This window comes from Plectropomus leopardus, chromosome 3 (assembly GCF_008729295.1).
Source record: "Plectropomus leopardus isolate mb chromosome 3, YSFRI_Pleo_2.0, whole genome shotgun sequence".
Taxonomy (NCBI): Eukaryota; Metazoa; Chordata; class Actinopteri; order Perciformes; family Serranidae; genus Plectropomus; species Plectropomus leopardus.
In genome coordinates, this window is record NC_056465.1 from 6,053,398 (window position 1) to 6,066,290 (window position 12,893).

Consider the following 12,893-nt stretch of genomic DNA (forward strand, 5'->3'; position numbering starts at 1 on the left):
TGTCTATCACTAAATACTCAGCAATTATTTGATGACTGGCTTTAAATTGGGAATGTTTATAGACCCTTGACAATAAAACTAACTTGACTTGAAGTATCAGCAGAAGCACTTTGGATGTTTTGTGTCCAAACACCTGAAGGGTTTCACTGAGCTTATGTGTCCTCTGTAGGCGACAACAAGGATGGAGCCACGGTGGAGATGGAACCGATCACCAGTGATGGAGAAGCAGAGAAGAAGAAAAACCCACCAAAGAAGGAGAAGTCAGTCCTCCAAGGGAAGCTGACCAAACTGACTTTACAGATCGGCAAAGCAGGTACAAACAGAGAATCAGATAAATGATGAGTGTGAATGTCAAAGTCGGTGCATTTACATGCAAATGAATAACCTGTTTATAAGGCTCATCGCGGTTATGGTCATATTTGGGATTTAGTTTTGATGCGAGCACAGAGAAATCAGGTTATTCATATTCCCCATATACATGATAAATGCTAGTCTCCCAGTTGCTGCTGACTGCATTTTATGTGGAATTTTGTAACAGTTAATCTGCCATCCTGTTAGTGCTGCACTTAAAATAAACTTAGCACTGGCTTTAAATGAATCCACATTCACTTTAATGGGCTTAGTACTATTAAATACCAGCAAAGTGTTGCGGACCTGGCTCCTTCACCTGATCACCAACAATGGGAGACGAGAGCGGCAGGAAATTTTAAACAGGTCTTCCACTTCAACTGGTGTCTGCCTGGCACTTTCACTGCCACTGCGCAAACAGAAGGGAGCAGTGGATGAAGATCTGCAGCCATAGCTGGTGAGAGAGAGTTGTCATGATGCAGTTCACTAATTCTGAGTGGATAGAAAATTTCTGCTTGAACAGGGCTTCTTCTATTAGCTCTGAGACACAGTTGAGCTGTTAATAAGACTGGAGGAATCAGTATAAGCACCAGTTCCATTACCAGTGAGAGTTGCTATAGTGTTGTACAAACTGGGCAGCTGTGAAGAGTAGTTGATAACAAGTCTGGGGATCACAGAAGTAACAGTCAAGAAACTTGAATATATGTTTTTGTCACGGTGTGGTTAAGTAAGTGAGCAACTTCATTAAACTCCCAAGCCAGGAGGAAGCCATCCAAATAGCTGAGCACTTCCACAACCAGGGCAGCCATAACTGGCTGGTAAAATATGCAAGTGGCTGCTTGATTTGCTTCACTTACTAACCCCAAAAAACAACGGTAATCTGTTAAATGGCTTGTTATATTTTGTAATACACCAGTCAAAGTGGCAGGTTGACAAAAAAGTTAATTTCCATCCTTGTCCACAACTGATGGGCTGGGCTGATGGAAGCCACATAAGGTATGCTATACACTATATTCAAACTCTTTCATTACAGAAACACTCAGCTCTAACAGCTGACATTGCTGTTACCATGTAACCATTTTAAAAGCTGCCCCTGCAAAAAAGTCAACATAGTCAGCAGCCCTCAATAAACAGGATAAAATATACACATGCCAAAGTATGTCGCTGCACCCTGAAGAAGGCGCAAGCTGATAAGCATTGGTGTATTTTTAATGTTTCTGGCCCTATGAATTTAACAAATTTATATGCTTTTCAAACCATCCAAAGTGCCTGTTTTGTGGTCATAAGGTCCTCCTTTTTTTGAAGTATTCCCTTCCATGAGCACTTGTGTTTTTAGGGATGCCAGAAGCACTCTTACTGCCTCTCTTTATCTTGATTTTTTTTGGAGTACTCCACCTTGCAGATTCGGGTTTCCCATAAACAGGATGAAGTCTTATCCTGGTTTCTGTAAACAGGATATAGTGTTTATATGCTCAAAGAACATAAGCAAGATGCTCCAATAACCTGTTAATAAGCGGATTATTCATGTGCATGTAAAAGCACTGCGTGATGTAGACCTCATCTGAGGGTTAAACACCACCAACACGATCTTGTGTACATTATCAGGTTTACAGCTGTTTCTCTTTCTTTGTCTGTCTTTAGGTTTATTCATGTCAGCTCTCACTGTCATCATCCTCATCACTCGCTTCCTGATCGACACCTTCTTGATTCAGGGGGTCCCTTTTTCCAAAGAGTGTCTGCCCATCTACATGCAGTTCTTGGTCAAGTTCCTCATTATTGGTGTGACTGTGTTGGTGGTGGCTGTGCCTGAAGGTCTCCCTCTGGCTGTCACCATCGCCCTGGCCTATTCGGTCAAGGTCTGTATGTATATAAAGCATTACACAGCCCATTTCTATGTACATATACACTCTATCTACAGCTGGCCAGCCAGAACGCAATCTCAGTTTGTACAGTTTTTACAGAATTGTTTAGGCCCATTTCCCATTTCCTGCAGATAGTCCTGGATCAAACACTTTTCATTTTGTAAATGTTTTTAGTGAATTAAAAAAAAAGTGCCCAGACTCAGCTAATTCTGCTTTCCTCTTTTTACAGAAAATGATGAAGGACAACAACCTGGTACGCCACCTGGATGCTTGTGAGACGATGGGCAACGCAACGGCCATCTGTTCAGACAAGACCGGCACACTCACCATGAACCGCATGACGGTGGTGCAGGCCTACATTGCAGAACACTACTACAAAAAGTTGCCACAACCAGACCAGATTCCTGCCACAGTTCTGGACCTGCTTGTCGTTGGCATCGGGGTCAACTGCGCCTATACCAGCAAGGTTATGGTGAGTAGTAAAGATAGCCGTCCGTTCAGGAGGCTCTGTGAATTAAGCCTGAGACAGCAGGTTGGGTTGGAGAGCTGCTGTAGCAGCTCAGGACTCATGTGATCACTGCCTCCTGGATTCACTGCACAGATCAGAGCACATACAAACATGATACAGCATTGTTTAAAAATTGGCTTCAATGCCCAGAGCACTTCCTGGGGGCCTGGTTGTTGCGTACGGCGGTCTTATACTTTCTCTTCTCCTGCTGAGAGAGGGCTGCTTCTGTTGACAGAGACATTGAGTGCAGGTCAGAGTCAATATGGATTTCAAACCGCTTTCTTCAGGGCGATGATTGTAACACTCCCAGTCACATTACATGAATATAGTGTTTTTTATATCACCATTACAATAAATTAGGCCTCAAGTTGTGTCCAGCTCACAATGAATCAATCCTCAAGTCTAACAGCACAGCGGCAACAGTTTAGCTTTCTGCTAACAGCTAACATCTAACTGTTGACCAGAAGCTTCAAATTCACATCAATGTACTTCAAAATAAAAGCGCCAATGGTACCAGTACTTAATTAAAACTGTATTATGACAGGAGCTGCTTCATTTGACCTTATTTTAACTGTACATTTAAAAATGTTGGACTTTAGTAGTCTACGGTAGTTTAGAGGAGATCTCAAAATATTAAGGTATATATTGTGTGTATTGTCTTAAAATGAAGCAATATTATTTGTAAGCCATATTGCTGAGCCTTAGCATGTACTGTAAGTATATTTAAAAAAAAAAAAAAAAAAAAACCATAGCATTTGAATACTGATTTGGGCATGGATTATTACCATGGCAATGATCAAAGCTTAGAAGCATTGGCGTCAGCCCTATTGCACAGGTTGTTTAGGGCAGAGTAATTTTAAAATATGATGGAACGCTAAGGAGCCGAAAAAGCTATAAATACAATCTTATACCTTTGTTCAACAAAATACAGAAGAAAAACATTTCCTTGTTGTTATTTAACCTTGAAGACTGAACACTGTTACCAGTTTGCTGTTTGTTGGAAGTTGTTTCTTGTTGTTACTGTAAAAGTTATGTCATTTTTATGTGAGTTCAGTTCCACACCATGTAAAGAAGTTAATTTGTCATTATAAACTAAAATTGGTTCTGTGGTTTGACCTCCTCTGTGCTGCTGCTTCCTGTAGCCTCCAGAGAAGGAGGGCGGGCTGCCTCGCCAGATTGGAAACAAGACAGAATGTGCCTTACTGGGATTCTCCCTTGATCTGCAACAAGATTACCAGATAATTCGCAACAAATTCCCAGAGGAGAAACTATACAAGGTCTACACTTTCAACTCTGTGAGGAAGTCCATGAGCACCGTGCTAAGGTCCCGTGATGGCAGCTACCGAATGTTTGTTAAGGGGGCCTCAGAGATCCTGCTCAGGAAGTAGGTTTAGTAGGTTTACTGCTGTTGTCTACACAGCTCTGTGCTCAGTTGGACGATGATCACATGACTCTTTGCTGTGGTTCAAGGTGTAATAGGATTCTGAATGCAAAGGGCCAGGCCAGAGCCTTCAAACCGCAGAATCGAGATGACTTGGTGAAGAAAGTGATTGAGCCGATGGCATCTGAGGGCTTAAGGACCATCTGCCTTGCCTGCAGAGACTTCCCCTCCACTGACGGAGAGCCTGACTGGGATGATGAGGCCAACATCCTCACCAGCCTTACCTGCATTGCCGTGGTTGGCATTGAGGACCCTGTACGACCTGAGGTATGTCAGTCCTGTCTTTACAAACGGACACATAGAGGCAACCAGCCAGCCTCAGCAAAAACACACAGTGCAAATCACCCCTCACAAAACATCTACTGGGTTCTTTGAAACAATATCATCCATTCTTATTTTAGGGTTGTTTTCACACATAATAGTCTAGGGACTCGGTTCTGCTGGGGTGGTGAAGTTGGTTTGGTTCGCTTTCACACTGCACTTTGTCAAACGAACAAAGAGGAGTAAAAATGAGGTTCTGTTGACTGGCAGGTGACTGTTAATTGGACAGTTTTTGCGTTTGTCATCCTGCACCATCAGGGCCCGTGTGGGGAAATCAAATTATGTGACTGACAGAAGTCCATGCAGCACTTAAATGCTTAAAGCAAGTTTATATTTACATTCTCTAGTATTGCAAAGAGCTCATAAAGAAATGATGAAACTGATAGTAAGCATTAGTAGGCGGCTATTATTAGACTGCAAATCAATAACATTATCAGGGTCGCTGTGGGTGCGCGATCATACTTGCTTCATTGTTCTACTCACACATTACAGAAGATAAATCACAAAACTTTATAAACTCTGTATATATGTTCCACTACAGAGGAACTATAAAACAGACATTTTTCAGCGGCTGCTAGAGACACACGTATGCATCATCTGCTGAGAGATCATTTATCAGGTCATTATAGGACAGAGTTCTGCAGTGTCACTGATGACAGAGAGGCCAGTTAGACATTCCCATCCTAGTGTTTTGATAAGCTTAACTTCGCTCAGCAGAGGCATTTGACTGTTTTAATAACGGATAATATTGTGCCCACGCTGCTGTGCTGATGCGCTTGCCCGTGGTGGCGGCGCTGGCCTTTACCAGGATCAACTATGAGATCGCAGAAATATTTCATGATCAGCAGATGGATTTATTATTGATTCAGCTGTAGAAAGCCTACTAAAATCACATTTCTCCTATTATAAAGTACTGTGGTTGGTTCGTTGTCATTCACACTACAAACAAACCGCAACAGGGTTCATTTGGAAGTGGACCGAGACCCCTGTTTTTAAGCGGACCAGAGTTAGATTTTGCTTTCACACCACCCCAAACGAACTGAACTATCTGAATAAACAAACTCTGGTCCGTTTAAAGTGGACGAAACAGCTCAGGTGTAAATGCGACCTAAGACTCTGTAGTGTTTGATCTAAAAGTACTTCATGAGGCTTTTTTGTAAATTCTAAACCATGGCCATATTTTAATGAAGCATCTCTGTGCTGATATTTAGGAGTTCCAGAGGTGACTGCAGGAGATGTCAGTCAGACACATTCTGTTAAAGAAGAGAGTTTTTTCGGAAACACTTGATAGCAATGAGCTTATAAAAAGAAACCGTTTTGACAAAAATAAAATATTTTTTGTTCTTCTGTTGTTCTCATCAGGTACCAGAAGCCATCAGGAAGTGCCAGCGGGCCGGGATCACTGTCCGTATGGTGACCGGAGATAACATCAATACTGCCCGAGCCATCGCCACCAAATGTGGCATCCTGCAACCTGGAGACGATTATCTCTGTATGGAGGGCAAAGAATTTAATCAACGGATCCGTAATAAGCTGGGAGAGGTCAGACAAACACAGACTAGACCAAAGGACACCAGTGTCCATCGGAAACCAGACCTTAAGTCCACTGAAAATTTAACATTCTAGATTTAATGATTCTGTGATATTCTCATTTTTTTTTAGCTCCTACTGGCAATATATACAGATTCTGAAAGGTCTGAAAATAGATGATTTTGACTCATGGTTTTATTTCTTATTTATTTCATGCCTCTGATATCTTCCTGCAAAACCCTCTGATTCTGCTGTGAGCTTTCGAAGGGGCACACAACACTTGTTTAGGGGACACTAGTAGCTCTAGTTCTCCGCTCAATAAACTGATTAAAATTCATGTTTTGCGACTAACATTTCATATTTATGTCGTTTCTCTCTTTGTGCAGATAGAACAAGAGAGAATGGATGAGATCTGGCCAAAGCTGAGAGTCCTCGCCAGATCATCTCCGACGGATAAGCACACTCTGGTCAAAGGTTAGACACACTTTACCAGGTCAGGGCGTCAGTCAGTCAGACGTAAAAGTTAGACAGACAGGGCGGATTGAGACTGGCAAGGCAAAGGAGAATGATTTGTGCAGCACAGTTTATATGTGAGCAGGATGCCCATGCGCAGCTGGTTAGTGGTAGGAATTGCTTACTAACAAGTTAAGTCAATACAGAAGCCTTAAAAGGACGTCTTTCTATACTTTTTATTTTCTTCATTTTCTCGTGATCACTACTTATTTATGCCTTCATCTCAGGAGAACAAAGCTGGTTTTCTTGTGATAACTGATTAATGTATCTCATTATCCCAGAAAAACGAAGCCTGTTTTCACCCAGAGATATGTTGCTTTCACAAGAAAACAGAGAAAATAAAATGTATAGAAAGATGCCCTTTTAGGGCTTCCGTAAGTTCGCGAGGGCTAGTTTAACAGCAAATACTTGGAACTGTGTGTTTATTAACGTATGGCTTTCAAACGACAAATATAATACATGACTCATGAGAGAGGCAGACCCAGGTCACGCTGGATGTAGGCTCCGCACTAAAATGTTAGACGTACATAAAGAAAGTGGCTCTGGTCAGCCATGCGCAGTCAGACATTTTGTGCACAGAGTAAGAACATTTCTAAGCACATATTAGTAAATAAGACCCAATGTGACTGCACATGCACTGATAGCAATTAAAACACTACCATACCATATAACCATTAAAACAAAATGAAGGTAAACTGTATTTTAGTGAATTTTAAAGGCAGTCAGAGTTAGGCCTCAGCTTTATGTTCCATAAATGTGTCTGAGCTGTTTGTCTGTCTGTCACCATCTCAGGTATCATTGACAGCACTGTGCTGGAGCAGAGGCAGGTTGTGGCGGTAACTGGAGACGGGACAAATGACGGGCCGGCCCTCAAGAAAGCAGACGTTGGCTTCGCCATGGTAATAATTGTAGCTGATGTTATCACACTGCTTTGTACCATTTTACACAGTTATTGATAGAACAGTTAATATAGTAATCAACATATAAAAGATAAAATCTTTATTAACAGGGTTCATACGGTTATGAAAAAAGCATGTAAAAGTCATGGAGATCCAAAAAAGTAATCTCCAGGCCTGGAAAAGATTTGGAAAACTAATCATACCCTGAAAGTCACTGAAATCAGTTTCAAAACCTGTCTGATAACACACAATGTGTTCAAGGACTGTTGGAAATGTAACAGTCTAAAGACAACTTCTGGTTTTACAGTTTTTAGATATGATAAAAAATGTGTTTTTGCTTTTTGAAGACATCTTTTCTTCAAAGATCACCTAAAATTTTAATGAAGAAAAGGCTAAATGTTTCAAATAAAAGGTTTCTAAAAAAATAAGTGGTAAAATTAATACAATATACAGCCATTTAAAGTTGTATGCCTCTACCCTAAGTCAAACCCCCCCCCCAAGTGCTTAAAAAATATTTGACATGCCTCCACCTGATCCTAATCCTGTTCTGAATCCATTATTTACTAAAATAATATTTATTTTAAAAATCTGTTATGTACTGTCGAGGGTCATTCCAGATAATGTTTGAGCTTGAAAATGTATTGGTAAAAATGTGTATGAACCCTGCATTAATCAATGAACTTATTTTTGTGAGTTGATCTGAAAAGATAATATATAAGAAAATATAGATATCAGAAACAGAATTAATGTCCAAATAAACACTAAACTCCTGTTGTGCTCAGTTTTAATCCCACCTGCTAAAACCTACAGGTTATTCTGATGTTTTTTTTCATGTTTGTATCAGGTTCTAATTCAGTGCAGCCAGGTTAAAGGAAAAACAATCAATTATTCTACAGCTAGATATTTAAATATTTTCTCTGCGTGTTATATAATTTAATTTAATTTTTTTTGTTAGAAAGTTTTAATTGATATAAATATTGATAATTTCCCTCAATGTATCCAGTGCAATGACTGCATATAAAGATGTGAAACATGTCTGCACTTCACCCCACTGTACGAAAACAAAGCCAAAATGTCCCAGATATGGATGCTGTCATCTTGCATTGGTGATGTAATTTGGAGCCAGAGTCTGCACAGTAGCAATCTCAGCAGCATCGAGTTCCAATCAATCGTAAGCCCACTGACATAAAATCACGACATTAAACCCTTTTTTTAATAGCATCAAACAACTGATTAAAAATTCTATGAAACATGAGCACTAGTACAAACAACAGCCTGAAATCTGAGTTTTCAGTTAGACCCATGGCCCATTCACTAACATGTTTTGGCTTCACTTTTGGAGAGCTATAAAGTCTATGACCGAGTGTCAGGACATGTGGGGATCCGCTGAGACTCGTGATCCTGAAAGATGTGTTGCACCAATGACAGATGTTGTTTTCAGCATCCTTCACATGTCAATTGAAGTCCTGACACTGTGCTGTGTGTTGTGCAGGGCATCGCAGGAACAGATGTGGCAAAGGAGGCGTCAGACATCATCCTCACAGATGACAACTTCAGCAGTATTGTGAAGGCTGTGATGTGGGGCAGGAATGTGTACGACAGCATCGCTAAGTTCCTGCAATTCCAACTGACAGTGAACGTGGTCGCCGTCATCGTGGCATTCACCGGAGCCTGTATAACCCAGGTCAGAGCCACCACACACGGCTGACACAGCGTCCAGCCCTAATAGAGGGTACCTGTGGTTTCTCCTCTAACAGACACTGACAGGAGATCTTTGTGTGTGTTCACAGGACTCACCATTAAAAGCCGTCCAAATGTTGTGGGTCAACCTGATAATGGACACCTTCGCTTCACTTGCTCTCGCCACTGAGCCACCAACTGAGGCACTGCTGCTCAGGAACCCATACGGTCGCCAAAAGCCACTTATTTCTCGCACCATGATGAAGAACATCCTGGGACATGCCATATACCAGCTCACCGTGATCTTCACCCTGCTCTTCTATGGTCAGTCTCATGGTCTCAAACACTTAACAGAACATTCCTACTTTACCCTATGGAACCTCAGAAAATTTGCTTCTGAAAAAAAAGTAGAAAATGCAAGAAAATTAACAGAAAAAGTAAAAAAAAAAAAAAAAAAAGTAAAAAAGTAAAACAACAACAACGGGAAACAAGGAAATGACCTGAAAAAAGAAAAAGTGCTTAAATATTACTGCTCATAATAATGATTAAGTAAAGTAATGTTAAATACATAATGATTTAATTCTAAATATAGTTTTTGGGACATTCTTCCCCAGCTTTAACTTTGCCGATCTGCTCATTGATTGAGTTGCTCTTTTTTTTGTTCAGGGTTCGTAAGGTTAAATTCTTTGAAAGGCATCTTAACACAGAAAAGCAATGTTGATCCAGGTTTCAAAAGGTTAAAGATACTGTGTAAAAAAAAATTTAAAAATATATAATTTCCATCCACTAACTTATTAATTCATTATCAGTGTGTAAATGAATTAAATTAAATGTAAAAAACATAGAGAGATTAGGCAATTTCTACAGCTGCTCAGTAGTCTTTGACTCTTCCTCTCACAGGGGAGAAGCTGCTGAACATCAACAGCGGCAGGAACGCCCCGCTCCACGCCCCGCCCACTGCGCACTACACCATAGTGTTCAACACGTTTGTCCTGATGCAGATCTTTAATGAGCTGAATGCACGCAAAATTCACGGCGAGAGGAACGTGTTTGAGGGCGTCTTCAGAAACCCCATCTTCTGCTCCATCCTCCTGGGAACCCTCCTCACGCAGGTAACCTGTGATGACACCGTCACACCTGCCCAGCCTCACCATGTAAAGTGTCAAAGGATTCCCTGCGTGATGCCATCTCTCATTCATCCTGTAGATCATCATCGTGCAGTTTGGCGGAAAACCGTTCAGCTGTGTGAGTCTGGATGTCCAGCAGTGGCTGTGGTGTGTCCTCCTGGGACTCGGCAGTCTAATTTGGGGACAGGTGAGACACTTGCCACACCGGATTCTCACCTGAAATGCTGAAAGTGTTGGCTCGGGATTCTATTTCACCCCCATCATCCTCCCTCCGTGAAGTGTACGATGGTGAAACCGTTAACTACTGAAGCTCCAATAATTTGCTGTTGATCAATGCCGAACCTCCTGAGTCCAGAAAGTAGTATTTGGGGACTAGAGGTTTCAAATGTAATGCCTTCCAACAGCATGATGGGCATAATTCCGTCTTTCCTAGAAGGCTTTAACAGTGACTCAAAACAACTAAAAAGTAGGAGCGATGTGAGTAAGAGAGAGACTTAACATCCACAGCAAATTAAAATGACAATATAGTTGAATGTACGTATTAAACGAACCATTAGAAATAACGACAATCATCATTGGAAAATAATCTCTGTGCTGCTGTCGGGTCTGACTGGTGTGTCCTGTTTGTGTCGGTCTACCTCTCAGCTCGTGTCCAGTGTCCCCACCTGCTGGCTGAAGTTCCTGAAAATGCAAGGTCGCCCCACGCAGCTGGAGGAGAACCCTGACCAGGAGGTGAAGGACCTGGACAAGACCAACCACGCTGAGATGGAGCTGAAGAGGGGCCAGGTTCTCTGGTGCCGCGGCTTCAAACGCGTCTCAACGCAGGTGTTGTTTCTTTTCTCATGACAGTGTCCACTCTGAGAATCAGAATCAGATCAGAAGTACTTCATACATTATGTCTGGACTCTCTGTCTCAGTTGAAGAGATTCAGGAAATGTGACTAAACAGCATATGTTGAGAAAAGCAGGTTGAGCCTCCTGAAGCTGCATATCCTTCAGTTTTACTTAAGTTATTTCAAATATTTATTCCAGAGTCCAAACAAAAGTATAATAGAAGTAATCCAGTAGATAAACTACTGATGGCAGAGGGACTTATTTGGAATCAACCGGCTGCCTTTTCTGCAGCTCACTGCTGTACGTTTTCATTTGTGAGGCAGAGGATTTGTTGAAAATGAATTGTCCCTTCCCAGCTGCCATACAGTCAAGATTGAGGTGGAGATAAGTCACTTATTGATTTCCTATCTTGACTTTAATGGATCACCACATATTGTGTGTGGAATTAATCTGCAGATGCTCAAGTTAAAAATGAGATCAAAATTTGCCATATGCTGAAGCGTTATGTTTTCGTACATCCATCCATCCATCCATCCATCCATCCATCCATCCATCCATCCATCCATCCGACACTTACTTGGGAGCGTGACATCTCAACAGTGCCTCTCACTGTGACCTCATCAGTCTCATTCTTGTGAACGCGATATCTCAAGAACACCTTTAGGAAATTACTTCAAATTTAGAACAAACTTTTGAGTTGACGGAAGGATAGAGCGAGTAGGTCTTGGTGGTCACATGTAAGGTCACGGTGGCCTTACATTTGTTTTATTCTTGTGAAAGTGATATCCAAGAACACCTTGAGGGAATTTCTTCAAATTTGACACAAACATTTACTTGGACTCAATGATAAGATGATTAGAATTTCATGTTCAATGGTCTAGGTCACCGTGATCTTGCATCCGTCTTATTTTTATGAAGGTAATATCTGAAGATGGCCTTGAGGGAGTTTACTCAAATTAAGCACAAACATTCACTTTAACTCAAGAATGAATTAATTACAATGTGGTGTTCGAAGGTCATGGTCATGGTGACATCATACGACATGTTTTTGGCTATAACTCAACAGTCTTGGGTGTCCACCTTGAAACTGCTGAATGTATAGATCTTCTGTATGTGAAGCATCCATGTTTTCACAGGCATGGATAGAAAATATGTGCAACTTGACTGGTGTGCATAGGCATACAACCGTAAGGCGGTGTGTCTGGTGTGAAACATTCAATGAAACAGGTTTTTCAACAATTGTAAATCACCACAACCGAGAGAGGTCCTGAAGTGTACGGTCAGAATTGTGCACAAAATACTACTAGGCTGATTGGTCCACCAGATTAGCTGTGGACAGAAAAATACACACACACGCAAACTACAACACGTGAAACTATAACAAAAACATATAGGAAACAATCAGCCCCTTGTACAATTCAATTTAAATAATTTATACATATTCACCCATCACAGTATTCAATATTAAAAGAGAAACACTCACTCCTGCACACAATCACACACACACACACACACACACACACAGACCCACTCACAAAACACGTCAACTTTTTTACTTAAAACTGTACCAATAATCTTATTACATTGTCCCAAACTATTGCAGCGTCTCTTCCCATAAATACAATATAACAACGTGACATACCTTGCTTCGCCTACCAAGGGTGCAAACTTTTGACTGTCGACCAGTACTTGTACTTCCCGAAACCCGAACAGACTCGACCCGACATGACTGCACTCCATGACAAACAAACATTTCATTTAGTGCATTGCCTTTGAAAACACCTTAAAATTTAGCACAGTAGAGAGAAATTGCTACCTACCAAGCTGCTCT

General features: G+C 41.2%; 1 protein-coding gene across 1 annotated transcript in view; it reads left to right on the top strand.

Annotated features, from left to right (window-relative positions):
- Window positions 1-12,893, top strand: part of LOC121962888 (plasma membrane calcium-transporting ATPase 1-like) — a 32,101-nt gene that overhangs the window by 18,594 nt on the left and 614 nt on the right. Inside the window, exons 9-21 of the mRNA XM_042513211.1 lie at window positions 170-313; window positions 1,990-2,204; window positions 2,440-2,682; window positions 3,861-4,102; window positions 4,189-4,426; window positions 5,843-6,022; window positions 6,397-6,484; window positions 7,316-7,422; window positions 8,915-9,106; window positions 9,213-9,426; window positions 10,003-10,214; window positions 10,309-10,416; window positions 10,875-11,054. Of these exons, the coding sequence (XP_042369145.1) occupies window positions 170-313; window positions 1,990-2,204; window positions 2,440-2,682; window positions 3,861-4,102; window positions 4,189-4,426; window positions 5,843-6,022; window positions 6,397-6,484; window positions 7,316-7,422; window positions 8,915-9,106; window positions 9,213-9,426; window positions 10,003-10,214; window positions 10,309-10,416; window positions 10,875-11,054 (2,363 nt within the window). The remainder of the gene's footprint in view (window positions 1-169; window positions 314-1,989; window positions 2,205-2,439; window positions 2,683-3,860; window positions 4,103-4,188; window positions 4,427-5,842; window positions 6,023-6,396; window positions 6,485-7,315; window positions 7,423-8,914; window positions 9,107-9,212; window positions 9,427-10,002; window positions 10,215-10,308; window positions 10,417-10,874; window positions 11,055-12,893) is intronic.